This window comes from Cricetulus griseus, chromosome 3, assembly GCF_003668045.3.
Source record: "Cricetulus griseus strain 17A/GY chromosome 3, alternate assembly CriGri-PICRH-1.0, whole genome shotgun sequence".
NCBI classification, from domain to species: domain Eukaryota; kingdom Metazoa; phylum Chordata; class Mammalia; order Rodentia; family Cricetidae; genus Cricetulus; species Cricetulus griseus.
Genome location: NC_048596.1, coordinates 82171079 through 82190691, shown reverse-complemented (window position 1 = coordinate 82190691; position 19613 = coordinate 82171079). Strand labels below are relative to the sequence as shown.

General features: G+C 49.3%; 1 protein-coding gene across 1 annotated transcript in view; it reads right to left on the bottom strand.

Annotated features, from left to right (window-relative positions):
* Syt17 (synaptotagmin 17) overlaps positions 1-17337 on the bottom strand; it is a 67315-nt gene extending 49978 nt beyond the window's left edge. The window contains exons 1-5 of the mRNA XM_027410157.2: positions 17323-17337; positions 12415-12432; positions 11624-11772; positions 3711-3859; positions 1372-1991 (exon numbers count right to left, since the gene is read on the bottom strand). Of these exons, the coding sequence (XP_027265958.1) occupies positions 1372-1991; positions 3711-3859; positions 11624-11772; positions 12415-12432; positions 17323-17337 (951 nt within the window). The remainder of the gene's footprint in view (positions 1-1371; positions 1992-3710; positions 3860-11623; positions 11773-12414; positions 12433-17322) is intronic.
* Between the last annotated feature and the right edge of the window lie 2276 nt (positions 17338-19613).

Genomic DNA, 19613 nt, shown 5'->3' with positions numbered 1-19613 from the left:
CATCTCTAGGGTGGTGGTGCTATGAATCTCTATATATGGTAAGATTTTACAGAACTGGGGAGGAATGCATACCTCATGAGAGTTCTTGCTTCATAAGCATGGTGATCTGAGCTTGGATCCCAGAACCCACCAAAAAAAAAAAAACAGGCATGGATATGCATATATGGACATACATAACCTGTATGCTGTCGGGACAGGGGCAGAAGGATTGCTGGAGCTTGCTGGCCTCCAGTCTATTCTAGGTTCAGTGAGAGCCCCTGACTCAAAAAAATAAGGCCGAGTGTGATAGAGCAGGACGCATGACACTCTCCTCTGGCTCCACACACAAATGCACATTCATACACCTTACACACTCCACACACATACATTCCCATATACACCAAGAGTGAAAAGATTTCATAGGCCTACACAAGCAAACTCTCTCTCTCTCTCTCTCTCTCTCTCTCTCTCTCTCTCTCACACACACACACACACACACACACACACACACACATATGTACATGTGCACATGCATGCAGGCACACACACAGATTCTTTTTCTCTCTCTCATACACACACATCCACATGCATGCCCATGAGCATACACACACTTACACATGAATGCATATGCACACACACTCACACATGCATGCCCATACACACACATACACGTACAAACACACATTCTCTCTTTCACACATACAGTCACACATGCACACGCACACATATGTATGTCCATGCACATGTATAGCCATGCCCATGCATGCCCATGTACACACACTCACATATGCATGCCATGTACACATACACATGTACACACATATATGCACACACACTCACACATGCACATACATGCACACACACATGCACGTTCAAGCACATGTATGGCCATGCTCATGCATGCCCATGCACACACACTCACACATGCACGCCCATGCACACATACACTTGTACACATGCACACTCACACATGCACGCACAGGTATAATCTGAACTTGGCCTACTCTCGCTCACTGTGTCCTGTGGTATATCCTATATTCTCTGAGCTGTAAGACACTGTTCTGAGGACAGGGGAGAAGAGAACAATTGGAACTCTGCTATTTTTGAAACTTCATGTGAGTATAACTATTTCAAAATAAAAAACAACTGAAATATAAAATACTTTTTTTTGTCTTTGGCCTTTTTGACACAGATCTCAAGTAGCCCAGGCTATCCTCAAATTCATTACATAGCCAAGGGTGACCCTGAACTTCTGATCCTCATTGCAGGAATGTATCACCATACCCAGCTTCAAAAGAAAAAAAAATCAAATAGTAAAATAAGTTAAAATAACAATCTTAAAAAGAAAAGAATCCCCAGGAGGTGACATACATAGCAAAACTCAATCCTTACCTGAGAACTGGGGATCAGAGCTTTCCACCAGTGTCCACCCTTCACCAAGTCCACCTCGCACAGAGGCACTGCCACTTTTCCAATCACACAGTGGCGGGAGAATTTGTCAAAATCCACCACAGTGAGCAGCAGGGTCCTCCTCTGGGCTTCTAGGAAGGGTATCTCAAAGGTGTAGCGTTCTTCAAACACAGGCTTCTGAGTCTTGCGTTTGACTCCCGTCTGCTTGGAGTTCTTCTGGTCAGGCAGGAGGCAGATCTTGACGTAGGGGTTGGAGTGGGCCATGTCCTGGCGAGAGCCATCATGAGAGATAGGGGGTGGCAGGTCCCGGGCCTCAATCACCCTTACCGTGAGGTGGTTGTGCAGCAGGTCATACTGTGTGCTGAAGTGCAGCATGCCCAGCTGGTACTTGGACATGATCTCCTCATCAGTCAGAGAGTCCACATCATCAAGGTTTGAATCAAGGGAGTAAAGTCGGGGCTCAAACTTCCTGAAGTAATCATCAGGGGTGTAGGTCCGGCGCAGCACCGATGGCTGGATGGGCTCCTTCTTGGCGCTGAGAACCCCAAACTCAATAGGTTTGATGTCAATGAGTGGGGAGCTGGGACGCCGGGAATCCAGACCTAAACAGCCACCAAGAACAATGATCACCACCACCGGCCACCCGGTGACATCAGCAAAGGTCCCCAGATGCCCACGTGGGCTTCTCTGCTTCAATGGACTCTTCTGTGTACACTGGAAATGCAGGTGTTCCATGAGCTTTGGAATCCATTTTAGGACCCCTGACACAACCAAGCCCTCAGATGCTCAAAGCCCTTATTTGAAACAACATAGCGGCTGGCAAGATGGTTCGGTAGATAAATGCACTTGCTACTAAGCCTGGGAACCTGAGTTCAATCCCACATGTTAGAAAGAAAGAACCAGCTCCCAAAAGCTGTTCTCTGACCTCCACATAAGCACCATAGTGTGCACCTTCACACACACACACACACACACACACACACACACACACACACACACTAAAAATAAATAAATGCAAAAGAACAATATATAACCTGTACACACTCATCCATGTATGTTCACACATGTCCAACCTGAAGCCCACAGGCAACATGTACCCCAGGCTAGCTATGAATGCAGTTCAATACACTTGTAGATGACAATGAATCCAAGTGCCAGAAGACTGGATACCCCATGCACTATCTCCAAATAGATTAAAATTCTGAGTACAATACAAATGCAATGAAATGAAACTTCCTACATCCTTCCTTTTCCTGGTGGACTCAGCCTAGGGCTTCATGCATCTAAGCAAGGCTCTACCACTGAGCTGTAGAGCTGGGCCTCTCTTTAATTTTCATTTTAAGAAAGGATATCACCAACTTGCACAGACTAGCCTTGGACTCATAATCCCCTTGCTTCAGCCTCTTGAGTAACTAGGCTTATAGGCCAGCACCACCAAGCTTGGCTATTGCACCATACTGTTTAGGTAATAAAGACATAAAAAGAAAGTCTGTGTTAAGTATGGACACACACACACACACACACACACAATAATTTTTTCTTGGCTTTTTGAGACAGGGTCTTGCTAAGTAGCCCCCAATGGCTTGGAATGTACTATGTAACTTGGGCTTGCCTTGAATTCACAATTCTTCTACCTCAGGCTTCAAGTGCTGGGATTGGCTGAATCTGGGTATGCAGAATGTGTGCATATGGAGAGATAATTCTGTTCTTATTTATTGTGAGAGGTGGTGGCTAGGAGCATCCTACCACAATCATCAGAGCAGCTGGGTGCCAGGTAGGACTCTAAATGGATGGCATGCCCTGAGTCACCTGCTGTTTACAGTCCCTGGATTATTAGACGAGACATTAGTCTACCAGTCTACCTTATGGATGAAGGGATAGACTGGAGTGCCTTCCAGAGCCCTGCACTTACGAGTACAAGAACCAAGAGGGAAATGTACCCTCTTGGGTAGCTGAGGTTGTAGCACTGCCCCACTTTGGGAGGGTGAACCCAAGGGCCAGGGTGCCTCGGTGAAAGCCCAATTAGCCTACAGACAGATGGACAGGGTCTACAGGTGCAACAGCCCCCTGGTCTCCCTGTTTCAAGCCTGTTTCTCTTTCTGTTTCCATGACCCTGGGTGTAAGCATTGCTGTTGTTTTGAGATAGGATCTTACCCTATAGCTCAGGCTTGCCTGGAACTCACTCTACTCCAGGCTGTTCTAGATTCTCTTGCCTCCGACTCCCAAGTGCTGGGATTTCTGGCACAAGTCGTCATGATCAGCTAGCTTTTTTCCCTGTATTAAGAGAATGCCCCTCACCCCAACTGTCTCCAGGCACTTACTGGAGATTCTTCGAGTCAGGCTGTACGTGGACTTGGATGTATCTGAGGACGAGCGTCTCCCATCAGGGGAGTTGGTCCTTGGGGTCAATGGGACATCACTGGCTGTGTGGACAGAGTCACCATCTTTGTCATTGCTCCGGCTGGCCATCCTAGAGGAGGGGAAGGGGTTTCAGTAGCTGCTGAGGTAACCCCCACCAGAGTCCCATCTGGGCCTCCACCTGCTCTCTGAATCCTCCCACAGTTCAACTTTCCTAGAGCATCAGCAAGTGTTCAGTGGCTGAACACAGGGACTTGTATCTTGGGGCACGCAGGGTGATGATGCAGCCTCTGACCCATACTACATTACTTAGAACGATGGACATATAGTCTTGTTTTTTTTTGCATAAACTGTGAAATAATTCAAAGGTATCACCCTGATAAAGAAAATAGCTTCAGGCCAGGTGTTGCTGGCACACACCTTTAATCCCAGCACTCGGGAGGTAGAGGTGGGTGGATCTCTGTGAGCTCGAGGCCAGCCTGGTCTACAGAGTAAGTTCCAGGACAGGCTCCAAAGCAATACAGAGAAACTCTGTTTTGAACCCCGCTCCCCCAAAAAGAAAATAGCTCCAGAGTTGGGTGGAAAGCATGCAAACCTACACTGTTGCCACATGGGGACGCCACTGTGGCAGGATGAAGTTGGATACCTGTCAATCTTGGGTCTGGATGGAACTATGAGGTTGTTTAGATGCATCTGAACTTGTGAAATTGGCTCTTGGGGCTATGTCTCCCTCTGTTTCAATACTCTCCATGCTATTGATTTAACATCCTTTAAACATATGCCATCACGATGTCACTCAAGGGTGGAGTGGCAGGTGGATGACTACAAAATGGTCCTGTGAATCAATGACTTGAGAACAGAAGTTGGAGGTGGAGAAGCAATTACGAATTAGCAGCATCGATGACTCAACATGATGCTAATGAAGACGAGAAACGCTAAGAAACTGGGGGAGGCATGGGTAAGACTGGGGGGACAGATGGTGAAGGAGATGAGAGATGATTGATACATAAGTGATAGATAATAGGTAGGTAGATGAATGGTTAGACAAATACTTTTAGTTGGAACCACAGCTAGGTGACCCTGGATGATTCCCTTCCACTCTCTGTTTCTCCATTTCCCCATTTATAAAATGGGAATAACCACAAGACCACCTTCTCTGGCTGCTACACTCCCAGAATAAGTTAATAAGCATCACGTGATACAGCAGTGACATAGCTGGGTGCTTGGTATGCTCTAGCTGATATAACAGAGATGGCTTTAAGATTTCTCCCCAAGTTGGGTTTAGCATGCACCTCTAATCCCAGCACTCAGGAGGCCGAGGCAGAATAATCCTGGGTTTGAGGTGAGGCTACCAAGAAAGACCTTGTCTTAAATAAGTAACAAAACAAGGTTTCACTAGTACTCAAGTAGGGCATGGGTGCTGGGACAGAGCCAGGAGCCTCAAAGAGATATAGGTGCATGGGGGGATACTGTGGACCGTGTGCCCTGAGCCAAAATGGCTGATTAAGGCCATCCAGCCACATCTCCTCAACTTGACATTTAAGCCTACAAGGGAACAAACATGTCTTGAAGCCAAAAAATGCAAGCTTTGAATTCTAGAGGATCTTTGGCGACACCTGATGGGTGAGATGAGGCTGACTTGACAACAGACTGATGAACAGCAACAGCCAGGGCAAAACTGGGGGGGCGGGGAGGGAGGGGGTACTGGATACCTGATGGCTCTGTATGGGCAACAGGTGAAATGTGTGGGGGCAGACACATGGGGACAGGGGACAGGATCAAACTGGGGCAACACTTCCTTAAAACAGAAGAGCAGCCTCTGGATAGAAAGGGCATGGACCCCTGGACCCCTGCCTGCCTATGGCCCTGCTTCCCAGCTGCCAAACTTCACTGTGACAGCCACCTCCTCTTATGAGACCCACACACTTTCAATGGTCAGCTTAAATGTCACCACCCTCTGGAGCCACTCAAACACAAGTGTCTATGAACACAGGGACCACCTCACCTCTGTGTTCCCTCAAGTAACCTGGGCCTCCCTGTTCCCCTGCCTAAGATGCTCCCCCCCTGGCTCTTTTCTTGCCCAGTTTTTTTGTTCTTTTAGCCACTCAAGTTTTTGCTTCAGTGGCCCTTCCTCCAAGGATCCAAATCCTGTCCTTGTGACCTCTCCCATCCCTCCGTGTATAGTTTTCTTTCTCTTTAGTGCTACACACTCATCTTCAGGGCTGGTCCACTGGCTTGTCTTTTACATCCCAGAACGAACCGGGATCAGCAACATTGAGACATGGTGTCACTCTTGAACAGTGATACTTGTACTCACTGATCAAAGGAGGCAGGGAACAGTGAGTGGCACCTATGGTGCCCACAAGCACTATCTTAGGCCATTCCCTGAGCCATCCTGCTGCCAGCTGTTATGAATCCCTCCCTTGCTGATGGGAAATGCAGGCTTGTGATGGGAGTTGATTTGTCTGTTGATGAATGGTGGTACCCCAGGGGATCCCAGCTAGGCTTCAGTCCAGATACACGCTCCCTGCCACAGCTGGGCATCCCCTGCACAACCCATGAAAGCCATACATAAAGTAGGTACTCCATATAGGCTTGTGGAACACACCATAACTTGGCATTCATTCTCCTGTAAGAATCCTCCGGCACTGCTACAACAGAGCCGTGTAGACAGTGCAGTCACCAAGATCTTCCCCTTTCCATGTGACATTAATACACATGATAATGAGGGCAGTGTCTTCAGAGGCTCACACAGACTACACAGAGGCCGGTTCATTCACCACACGCCCCTGTATGGAGACAAGCCCCAGATGTCATGATAGGAACGGCATTGCACAGCCCGAGCACTTGACATTTCTACTTCCTGTCTGTTTGATAACATGCAACTGCCCACTTGGTAAATAAATCTGGAGCAAAGGCAAGCTTCAGATATGCTTTCTGAATGATTGAACCTGCTTTTCCCCCTCACAGGTTTTTGTTTTACTTTATGTTGTGTCAGATGCCAAAAATGAATGAGGGGCTACTCGGGGTCTGAGGCAGCCGGGCTCATCCTGGGAGACAGAAAGGTCGCGCACAGCTGTTTACATCACAGATTGTCCAACTCCAGATGGTGCAGTGCACAATGCCATAATATAAATGGCACTGCTTGGAGTTCTGAAGTATGCTGGCCCTGGAAGGAACATTCCAGTCCAGGTCTCTGTTTTTGTCTGTACACAGTATAAACCTCTTGCTCCAAAAAGTATCCCTTGTTTTTTTTGTACAGAGAGGCAGTTTTCAACGTAAAACAAAACTGTCTCCCAACTCAGTGTTAAGATAAGGCTATGCACCTGCAGCAGGGAATCTCTAGCTGCCTGGGGGTGGGTGGCTGGGAGCTGTACCTGACTGTAACTGGCAAGCTTGGGAGGAAGTGACAGCTGCTGCGTGAGGAAGAGAATCCAAATCTTTAACCTGGCACTGAAAGCCCTGCGAAAGATGAACTTGAGGCTCCTCTCCCATGACCCCAACCCTTCAGTGGAGAGTATCCATGTGCTGTTTCCGCCAGCTAGGCTTATCCCTTCCTCTCTAATTACAACACTGGAACCATCCACCCCAAAGGTCTGTCAGCTAAAGAGTCACACCCACTGCCTGGCTTCCTAACAACCATGACCCTCACTTCTCCTCTGTCTGTGACAGCTGTCTCATGCTATGATGGGTCACTGGTTACCTCAGAGCCACAGGCCCTGAAGGCTAAAGTATTTACTCTCTGGCTCAATAAGAAATGAATGTGCTTCAGACAAGAGCAAGCCTTCCCCTAGCTCCAGGTGGATAAGCAACCTTTCGTGACAGCTATTTTCTCTGCCTGAAAATGGGAGGTTCAAGTGACTGGCACAGGGCGGATGCTGGGCCAGTGCAGTTTTCTGTCTTTACATTTTTCTTTTGCTATGAAGTTGATAGAATGTGAGTCAAACACAGCAGCAAGGAGTAAGTGAGTTTAAGAATGAAGCCAATTCAAAGGAAAAAACAAAACAAAACAGAGAAACCATGTGAGTCCCTGGATGCAGTCATGCCTGAAGCCATCATCCCTGGATTTTCCATGAGACCCTAGGCTAGGTAGTTATATATGGTATGCGAGGTATGAAAGTATGATGGGGGAGGGATAACCTGACTCCCACACCTGCCTTATGTCCTAGACACAGTTGAAAAGTTCCCGAATCTATTCACAAAAGTCCATCTAACCTCATGAAGATGGCAGTGTCCCAATACAGCATGCACTCAAAGAAATAACCACTGGGCCCAGAAGGTGGTTCTGTGGGTAACCCTTGTCAGATGTTACTAAGGACCTGAGTTCAGACCCACATGAAAGTCAGCACTCCTACTGTAAGATAAGAGGCAGAGACAGAAAAGTCCCAGAAGGTCACAGGCCAGCTACCCTGGTGTATTCCGTGGAGAACAGCAAGAGGCCTTGTCTTGAAGTGCAAGGAGAAGACTTGGAATTGACATGTGGCCTCCATGTGTGCTCACAAAATGTACACATGAATGCACACCATACACCAAAGATCAAGGAGGGACTGCTGTAGTGATGTATTATTTATGATTTATTAAAGCTTGACTGGGGATTCAGAAAAGCAAAGTCAGCCTCAAGCTATGGAGATCAGGCAGTGGTGATACACACCTTTAATCCCAGCAGCCAGAAGGTAGGAGGTGGTGGTAAACACCTTTAGTCCTACGACTCGGGATTAAGAGATAGACAGATCTCTGTGAGTCCAAGGCCACCCAGATCTACACAAGAGTGAATCAATCCAAAAGAGAATTATAGCTCACTCCTTTAATCCCAACATTAGGGGAGTATACAAGACAGAAGCAAGGTTTCAGAGAGGCATTCATTCTCCAGTCACACAGAGGAGAGGTTATAGTCTGAGGCTTGGTGAGAGCTCATGGAGACAAGATCAGCCCACTCAGTCTGAGCTAGAGGTAAGAGCTAGTGGCCGACTGCTTTGCTTCCCTGATCTTCACTTGAACCCCAATATCTGTCTCTGGGTCATTTATTTTATAGACTTCCAAGGAAACTGAGCCCCACTTCTCTGTGATGCTGACTGGATAAGAGCATTTTTAGGCTTCAGTTTCTTTCTGTAGGTTAGTCAGATAGCCAACAGACTTTTGAAACTATATACATGTACACACTCACACATATATGCACACGCATGTGTGTATGTGTGTGTTTGGATGTATTTTCCCTTCTGTTTTGTCGCCATTTTTAGAATCAAACCTTGAGCCTCACACTTTCTGCAAATGTAGAGCTCCATTCCCAGCCCTTGAGTTCCTGAGACAGCATTACTGTGCAGCCCAGGCTGGCCTGGGACTCATGCTCCTCATGCCTCCATCTTTAGGACTGGGAATATGGGTGTCACATTGTACCTGACCATCAGCTTTTTTTTTTTCCAGACAGGGTTTCTCTGTCTAGCCTTGGCTGTCCTGAAACTCGCCCTGTAGACCAGGCTGGCCTCCAACTCACAGAGACCCACCTGCCTCTGCTCCCAAGTGCTGGAACTAATGGTGTGTCACCACTGTCCAGTCAGCTTTTCTTCTGAGTGACAGAGACATGCAGCTTTTAGTATTCAAATGGTCTCAGCCACTCTGCTACAAGAACCCTATGGAATGGGACTGGTCCTTACATATCAGCTCTGTGACCACCTACGGGAAATCATGTCCTCGAAATGGGTGAAAGTTTTCTGTTGACACACAATGATGGCAGAAAGAATGCTTAGGGACCTCTTGCTCTTGGGCTAAATGCCTTCTGAAGGCAGCACATTCACAGTTGCTTGTTTTTGAGACAAAGTCTCAATACATAGCTCAGGCTGGTCTTGAACTCACAATCCTCCTGCCTCCACCTCCTGGGATTAAAAGCATGCATTACTATGGTTACCCTTCTTCACTTACTCTAAATTACAGCCCTGTGAAATAAATTATTTTACTATTCTCATTCTCTAGATAAGGAAATCAAAGCCAAACCAAGGTTTTTAAAAGTTACACTTACTTGCTAGGCGGTGGTGGTGCACACCTTTAATTCCAGCACTCAGGAGGCAAAGGCAAGTGGATCTCTATGAGTTTGAGGTCAGCCTGGTCTACAAAGTGAGTTCCAGGACAACCAGAGAAATCTTGTCTCAAAAGAAAGAAAGAAAGAAAGAAAGAAAGAAAGAAAGAAAGACATAAAAACAAACAAAAACATTACACTCACAGGGCTGGGGACATAGCTTATTGGTAGAATGCTTGACTGGCATGCATAGGCCTAGGAATGGTGGTCTATGCTTGTAGTCCTAGCACTCAGAAGCAGGAAGATCAGAAGTTCAAGGTCATCTTTGACAACATAGCAAGTTCAGGGACAGTCTAGGCTATATGAGACCCTGTCTTAAAAAATAAAAATAAAAGTGTGGTGGCCTATGGCTTTAATCCTAGCTCCCAGGAGGCAGAGGCAGGCAGGCAGATCTTTGTGAGTTAAAGGTTAGCCTGGTCTATAAAGAGAGTACCAGGCCCATCAAGGCTACATAGTGAGGCCTTGCCTCAATAAATAAATGATGTTCCACTTTTGATCATCAGCAAAGTCTCAAGTACTCTTAAATACTTTTCTAAACACATATTCAACAAACATGTTTGGTATACTATTGTTTATCATCCCCCCTCCTTATTTTTTTCTAAGACAGGGTTTCGCTGTGTAGTCCTGGCTGTCCTGGAAATCACTCTGTAGGCCAGGCTGCCCTCAAACTCACAGAGATCTGCCTGCCTCTGCCTCCTGTGTACCGGATTAAAGGCGTGCACCACTGATGCCTGGCTTATTATCATCTCATTTTACAGATGGAAAACCAAGACTCATAGAAGCCAAGCAACTTTCCCAGGGTTAAAGAGCTAGAAAGCTGTAGTAGAAACTGAGTTTGAACTCACATAGGCTGACATGAAGCAACTGTGTTCTGGAAACATCTGAAACTTGCTTCTAAGAAGAAAAAAATAAGCATGCACAGCATGACCTCCAACCCTGAGGAAGGATAGGGCTCCAGGGGCCTCTGGGATTGCAGCCCAAGATTCAGCCAAGACAGTTCTAAGTGCTACCCCTGGGTTCCATTTATACCCAGCACCGTCTCCTCTCTGGGCCTCCCTCCCAGAGTCCCCAACAGCTGTTGATTATTATTTCTAGGTTTTTCCCAGCCCAGGTCTCCTGGCTCCTCCCCAAGTCTCTGACCACATCCCTCTCCCTGCCACAGAGAGGTGGATCAGACATGTGGCCAAGCTTCAAAACTGCCTTCCCAAAATATCCAAGCGACTGGCAGATGGAGATGGTGTATGAGGGCGCGCAGGAGGGGAATGGATTAGAAATAAACCGGAAGATGCCAGAGTGAGCACCACCAGCATTGGAAGCAGGGTGGGCTGGGCATCCCTCCCCCAGGGATACAGATCTTGTTCAGGTCGACTGAAAGACACCATTCCAAAGGTGCTAGCAGCTAAGATTCACTGAGCATCTACTTGGGGCAACCCTGGGGCTGGGTATTAGGATGATCTGTTATGCTGTCTGGGAAGGGGACACTCAGACACTGGTCCTCCTTTGAAGGCTGTTGCTTTCAAAAAGTTCTTCACAAAGAACCCAGATCTTTTTCTGCTTGGATACTTAGTCTACTTAAAGTGTCCCCAAGATTAGCATCACCCAGCTAGCATCTCAGAAGTTCGGTGTGAGAGTGGCTGAGCAGGAGCCTCACTGCCAGCTGGTGCTACCAGCTGGCCCACAAATGAGAGGGCACAGAGAAGCCCTTCTTGGCTACGGCCATGGTAACTCAGCCTATCTCACCCCACCCTCTGCCAGTCCTCCAGTGGAGAGGATGTTGGGAGGTAAATTTCCAAGTGGGTTACTCACAGCCATGGAGGAGTCTGGGCAGGGAAAGGTCCCAAGATCTCCACTTCATCTTCATTGGACTGGCAGCAGCTGGACTCGTAGCACCTCTGACAGCAGTGTCGACAAGTCCATCCACACAGCAGCACATCAGAGATTCTAGAAAGAAATCCCTGAGGCCATTGAGGAGAGGAGGAGGGAGGGAGGAGGGTGAGGAAGAGGGAGAGCAAGAGACAACACCCCAAATTATAAGCAGTCCATCTGGGATGTGCCCCACCCATGACAAATAGGCACCCTAGATCAGAGTTGTCAGTAAGAGAAAAAAAAATTTCTTTTCCTATTTATGCACCGTGGGCATGGAATGACAAACAGAAGTGGCTGTAGCCGTTCGGAGCAAGCAAAACACTTGCAGGTGTTTGCCTTTGTAGTTTATGTGTGTGCCTTTCTTGACAGGTGGGCGGTTATTACAACATGGAGAGGGCCAGACAATATGTTCTCAAACACACAATGCATAGGGTTCTCTCCTGGCAAAAGAAAAAAAAAAAGACAAAAACAAAACAAAACCATGCTTCAGGAAAACAGCCCCAGGGACATGCAACTAATCTGGGGGAGTCCGATTGAGTTGAGACACACATGCTGTCCAGGGATGTCCCTTTGCCAGGGTCTCCCCTATGGTAGGAAGGAACAGAAATTGTACCCTTGCTAATACCCTGTGACTCAGTACTCAATCATGCCCCAGCCCCACACCAGACTCCAAACGGAAAGGCAAGCATTTGATTAGAATCCAGGCCAAACAGATGATTGAATTAACCCACCTCGTTCAGTGGTTCCAACTGCCCTTTTAGAGAGCCACGGTGAAGCCAGGGTGAGGGGCAGAAAGAGAGAGAGAGAGAGAGAGAGAGAGAGAGAGAGAGAGAGAGAGAGAGAGAGAAGAGAAGAGACCAGTTTAGCAATATTCCAGCAACTCAAAGAACAGCAAGACAAAAACAACACAAAGCAGCACCCTGTATCTTTGCACTCACCATTCTGGGGAGGGAGCTGACTTTACTACCAAGGTATGGCTATGTTTGCAGGGCTGCTGGGAGCCTCTTGGTTAACTAACAGCGAATAAACGGGAAATGTGAGCTTTTCCATTGGATGTGCACCGTGTGCTGTTATGAATCAGAGCGGGTAGACAGATCGTCAAGCTACTCAACACGCAGCCACACTTCAGGGGACTCGCAAACCTTCCCAGACTGAAATAGCCAGAAGCCAACCCAAGAGGGCCTGATTAGCTAAACTGACAGGCTGACTCCCCCGCCCCTGCCAGGGCCCTACCTTCCAATTCTGCTCCAATCCTGCTGGTGGAGAACATCCTTCGACCACCCACAAATGGGGGAAGGGCTGGAAAGAAGCCAGGAGCTGATCCTCCCTCCCTAGTGTGGTTCTACCCTACTCCACCCTCTTCTTATAGGTCCCCAAGCCCCAGATTCCCTCCTCTTTTTCCAGAAAAGGTCTCCTCTGTGTATCTAGCATTTCCTTATTTTTAATATATTACATTTCTTTAGTGCATGTGTGCATTCATCTCTCTCTCTCTCTCTCTCTCTCTCTCTCTCTCTCTCTCTCTCTCTCTGTGTGTGTGTGTGTGTGTGTGTGTGTGTGTGTGTGTGTGTGTGGTCACAACCATCCACCGCACTAGGTGGCAATCAGAGGACAACTCTCAGGAGTCCATCCTCTCCTTCCTTTACCTGGTTCCAAGGATCAAATTCAGGTCATCAGATTTTGTGGCAAGCAACTTTGCCAGCTGAGCCATCTTTACAGCCCCAGGATTTTTTGATTCAAAACTAAACCAAAAACATGATCATGTTAACCCACAAGGCAGGTATCAAATCCTGCTGACCTGCTCCTAGACTGGAAGGGAAGTGTAGCCCGAACCCAGGGCTTTGGGGTGCATAGGGAGCCAGTAGGGAGGAGACAATCTGGGTTTGTTCCCAGATGTTAACATCTTTCTACTCTTCCTCTTTCCTGTAAACAAAGCAAGATGAGTCCTCTAAGGCTGGGGATAGCCCAGTCCCACTCAGATTTAATACTGTAGCATTCCCCTTGTGTTTATTTTTCCAGCTGCCTTCTGCTTCCATCATGTGATCTTGGCTCCCTTTGCTCATGGGTTACACAGTTTCCTTTACAGACCTTTTGTGTGCTTGGTGACTTGCTGGCTGTCCTCAGAAAGAGTATAACTCTGTGCCCTAAGCTAACCTGGAAGGCTTCATCCTCCTGCCTCACCCTCCCAAGTTCTGGGATTATAGGTGTGTACAATCATGCCTGACTTGATTTTTTGTAAGTTAAAATAAAAAAGAGGTTTTTCCCCACTGTACATATGTGTGTGTACAGGTGTGTGTGTGTGTGTGTGTGTGTGTCGTGTGTACATTTTCCTCTGAGTGCTTGTGCACATGCTTGTACATGCATTCATGTGTATGTGGAGGACAGAGGTCAATGTCAGGGGTCTTCCTTATTTTGACACAGGGAGCTCATCAACTCTAGGCTGGTTGGCCAGTGAGCCACAGGGATTCTCCTGTCTCTGCCTCCCTAGCATCAGTTAACACACTCAGCTTTCATATGGGTGCTGAGGATCTGAACTCAAGCCAAGAGAGTCCAATTCTAGAAAACATAATCATTAATAACAGCATAGGTGGCAGGACTATTAACTACAACTCAAGTTCCTTGAAGCGCTATTGGTCAGCTGGTGGGAAAACACTTAAAGGTGTTCATCACAGATCCCTCCCAAACCCAAACTCAGCCAGGCACAGAGTGCTAATGGCCATAGATCGAATGGCCCAGTAAGCTGGGAGGGAGGGAGGTTCTGAGCCTGGATCACTTCTTTTGATGATTTCTTAATAAAGAAATGCTGTGTGGCTCCCAACCTCCAAACAAACATACCTTCTCCGTGGCTTCTGAGACAAGGTTATGCCTCCTGGGCATCAAGAACCACCCTGGCAAGTTCAAGCCATAAAAACTCTGCCCTCATGGGGCTGGCATGAGAAACGGCTTGAAGATGTTTGCTATAAATTGAGCATAGACCCATCATCCTGGCCTCAGGAGGCTGAGGAAGGGGGGTGGTGAAGGGAGGCCAGCTTGGACTACACAGCAAGACCTTGTCTAAAAAGAAAAAAAAAAAAGCCAAACAAACAACTGAGGGCTGGTAAGACAGTTCTGTAGGTAAAGGTGCTTGCCAGCCATCAAACCCAATGACCTGGGTTAAATCCCAAGGACCCACATGGTGGAAGGAGAGAAGTGACTCCCAGAGCTGTTTTCTCACTGTCACACATGCCCTGAGATGTGCAGTCCTCCCTAGTCCTCCAGGTTCCCCCAGTCACCACAAAATGAAAAGTTTAATGCAAAACAATGCTTTCCAAGCACCTGTGGCATCCTAGCAATGTACAGGTGTGTTCTCAGGGCCTTTTATATAGCCATGGCGAGAAGAAAAGGTGCCAGAGGAATGCACAGTTTCTCAAAGCCCAGGTAAGACATGGTGGCCCAGGAGCAACCCACGACAGGGGCAAAGGGAATGGGAAAGGAGGCCCGCAGTCAGGGCCTCATCCTGCCTCACTCCATCCTCTGGGCTCACTCTTCTGATACCAGTGGAGAACTGATTCCCACCAGGAAGCATAAAGAGAAAACCCCAGGCATGGCACACAGAGGTCAGCAGACTCCCGGCTCACAGCCCCATGGTGGGCCACTACCCAGTCCTCAAGCAAAGGATTCCTGTTTTGTTTGGTTTTTGGTTTTTCAAGACAGTGTTTCTCTGTGTGTCAACTGGCTGTCCTGAAACTATCTCTGTAGACCAGGCTGGCCTGAACTCACAGAGATCCACCTACCTCTGCCTCCAGAGTGCTGGGAATAAAAGCGTTGGCAACCACGACCCAGTGGATTTGTGTATTTTTTTAAATGGCTGCAAAACATCACAGACGACTATTTCCTGACTTTCAGAAAGTCTCTGAAACTCATTGACCAAAACAAATAAGCTTTGTGGGTTCATAGCCATGCCCACTCTGACCTCCCTCTGTGCTTGCCTTAGTACTGTTTTCCCTATTGAAAAGTTGAGGCAGAAGAAAAAAAATTAGTCTCTGTGTTCTGTAGAAGTTCAAAGACTGCTTCTAAGAGGGAAGCAGAACCATTGAGATGCACAACTTATACATCCCCTCCTAGCCTACAGTTCAGATACCACTGTGACTGCTAAATAGCTGTGTGACCTTGACAAGTGACTTTACTTCTCTGTGCTGAAATATGGTTTTAGGTAGCTGAGCAGTGAGTGACCTACCACTGTAATCCCAGCACTCAGAAGACAGCGGCAGGAGAATCACAAGGCTAACCTGGCTATATAGTGAGAGCCTGTCTCAGAAAAAGAAAATGTATTAATTCGATGAAGAACCATAAAAACTTGTTTCACTGTTCTCTGCTCACTCCCTTGGACATCAGAGGGGAAGGGACTGTGACCTATGTCCTCAGGGATGTTCCATAATTGCTGTCATTCTGGTGTCGTTAAGCAACTATTGAACAGTATTCCAACAACTTCCAAGACACAGTAGATGTACAGTAAATGTGACCTTCATTGAACTTGAAATCAGGACCTAGGCAATCCATGAAAAATTTGCAAACCATTCCTGGGGATCAAAGCCAGAGGAGGACCTGGTGGTCAAGTTCCACCAGGTGACAGACCATTGGAGGAGCTGGGGACAAGAGATCAGGAGAGCCCTAGAGGGTCTGCAGTCGTCCCCCGCCCCCCGCCCCCCCCGCCCTCCGCCCCCAGCTAAGGCTGGGAGAGGGAAGATGAGTCCCTGGACCTGGGATCCAGTCTGCTGGCTTCCTCTCTGGCTAAGAGCAGGCAGCCCTAGAACCCCCCGCAGCTCCTGGTATCTATTTACTGGTCTGACCGCGTGACCTTGGCGATGACCTGTCACCACTTTGCAATTTGCAAAAGAAACGGTTTTCTTTGCCAAGCAGAACAGTCCATCCCCATCCGCCCCCTCCAAAGGTGTGTGTGTGGGGGGGAGATAGGGGGTACTTGGAAATTCTCTCCGTCTGAGTCTTGGGGGTGGTCTCTGTGTGTGTGTGTGTGTGTGTGTGTGTGTGTGTGTGTGTGTGTGTGTGTGTGTGTGTGTGTGTGGTGTGTGTATGTGTGTCTGCACTTCTCAGACCTCAATGGACTGAAGTAACTGTCTCCACAGCCCTCATCAGAGGGCACTGGTCTCTGGATGTCCCCACCCCTCTGCACCCAGTGCCGGGGCGAACGATGTCCTTGTCCCTCCAGGTCTGAACAGCTGCCTCCAGCTGGCTCCACCGGCCAATTAGCCGGAGCCGTCACCACGGCAACGGGCGCTGGCGGGCCGGGTGGCTGGCGCGCCCCGGGCCGCCCTCCCGCGGCCCCTCCCCTGGGGTGGGTGCTGGGGGGACGGGGGGGCGTGCAAAGTCACCCTACGGTCTCCCCTTCCAAGGAGACGAGTGCGAGGATGCAGGCCCCACGCAGGGCCCTCCATATCGGGTCTGTGGTCCCCTGCCCAGGCTCCAGGACACGCACAGGTGCCTGCTCTGGGGAACCCGTTGTTTTGTTGTTTTTTGTGGGTTTTTTTTTTTCCTCCAGTAAGTTTGTGGGAGCCGGCGGGTGCGCACTCCTGCGTCGCGCGCTCCCGGCAGAGGGGGCGCGGTCCCCACTATCCCCTGGCGGTCGCCCCCAGCCACAGTCCTACCTGGATGTACGCCATCTTCGCCCGCGCTCACTCACTCCGGCCCGGGCATGGCGTCGCCACAGCCCCTTTGCCCTCGCCGGCCCGGCGAGGTGGCACAGCCAGCCGGCAAGACACCAGTGGGCGGCCGGGTGGCCCCAGACGTGACTGGCGTGACTGATGAGCGGTGCCCGCCCCTCCACCGGCCGCCCCGTCCTTGCCCAGCTCTGCGGGGCCGCCTCCCTGGAGCGCAGAACCGGGATGCCCCGAGGTCCCCGGCTTCAGCTTCTGGTGGACCAGCACCCACACCCACACCTTGGGGCGCTCCCGGGTTGCAATGAAGCGGGCTCCTGGCCAGGAAGTCCCGGGCGAGCCGCGGGAACTGCGGCGACCCCGGAGCAGGCGGGGCTGGCGACGCTGGGGCCCAAGCGCGGGAGGCGGGGGAGGGGATGGGGACCGCGAAGGGGTGGGCGGAGGCGGTGCCCCGGTCAGCGCCGCCGGCAGGCACTAGAGTGGTACCGATCCACTGCCTGATCGACAGCAGGGCTTCCGGGGCGCCTGAGAGGCTGAGGTGACACCGCGCAGCACACTGTGGGGTCTGGAGTTGGAAGGTCCGCTTCATCCTTCCCTCTCCCCAAGCTGCTTGGCTAAAGTTTTATGCCAGCCGCACACGACGCGCCTAGAACCGGGCTGGGGAGTGTGTAGAAGCTGAATGGCAGGCGCCACCTATTTAAGGTGGACCTGGCAGTCCCCAGGACAGTGCTGAGGCAGGGGAACTGTTATCCTCGCTCGGCTCTGTGTGGGACCCTTTACCCTAACCATCTCGGCTGGAGCCCAGGACGCAACAGGTCTGGGGCAGGGCGGCCGCGCAGCGCCACCCAGCGTCCGGCTGCGCCCGGGGCGTGACGGCTCGAGGGCAACTGGGATCCCAGTGTCCAGGACCTGTCGCTGCCGGTCTGCTTCGCCTGCCAGCCCGCGGGGCTGAACCCCAGCACTGGAAGATTGCCAGCACATCTCCCAGCCCAGGGTCTCCGCTGCAAGGCCACTGAGGTTGGTGCAAGCCTCCCGCTAGGGATTTGAGGTAGAACGGGGCCCTCCTCGAGTTTCTATTTTCCATCACTGGCAGCTGGTGTCGCTGCTCACCAACTCATCGAGTTGTCATTTCAACCTCTTGGCGTCCCGATCTTTTCACCAATAAAAATGGGATCAAATTTCTGCCCAGCCTAGCCTCCAGGGGAGATAAATGAGTAAAGGAATATGGAAGTAATTAAGTATGTAATGCACACAAGGAAAAATCTAGCATTTGGGAGTACGACAGTTGTAGCACAGCATGCGATGTGTTGAATAACTCGATCCTCTGAGCCTAACAGCCTTCACCTTCATCAGAGCAGCTGTGCTACTTGTAAGAGAACATGGAGATAGGGCTTGTTGACTGGTGGCCTTTCCTCATATGAGGCGGTGTTGGTGAGGGCCGCTGGACCCTCGCCTTAGATTCTGGCTGCTTCCTCGGAACCTCCAGCCATTTGTATGTAATTCTGTCCTAATTGCATGCAGCCTCACTGTCTTCTGAGATGCTAGAGTATAGACTGTGGAAGGTTAATTTGAAGCCAGTTAGGTTGGTGGGATGACTTTCATATATGCAGCTATACAGCTAAGAGGAAGTGAGAGGTTTTTTCCCAGTGGTGCAGCTGCTTTGGGGGGTCACCCACACTCCTCTAAGTAACCCCTCACCCATGCTCTGTAAGAAAGCCAAATAAACTCTGTCCCTCTAAGCTGGATTATGGTGAACTTGCACTTTGCTTTGTCTTTGGAGTCCTTTGTGGGGAGTGTTTGTGTTTCTCTTGGGGAAGAACACATTGAGAATGGATAATGGGTCAAAGTCCATGTTTCCAGAACAACACTGCAGTGCCTTGGCCCTGTCATGTGTCTCTTCTACAGAGCCCAGAGCACGGTAGGTCCTTAGCAAGGTGTCCGCTTGTTGCTTCAGTCTCTGCTAAACCTGTACTGGGTTTAGCCCCTATTTAAAGATGAGGAGACTGAGGTACAGAGAGGTAAGGCCACTCCCCAAGATACTGACTGCCTTCCTCGAACTTGGCAGGCTTAACAGCCTTACAGTATGTACATGTGTTTATTTAGTGTTTCCCTTGTGAGGGAGGGGCTTCACAGAGGAAGCATACTCCTTGGAGAGATGAGAGGGGGCTATAAGAGTTTGATAGTCATTTCTATAAATAATAATATCTAACTTACATTACTATTAATAATTTTGAAATTAATTCTCACTATGTAGCCCAGGCTGGCTTCAGACTCCAGATCCA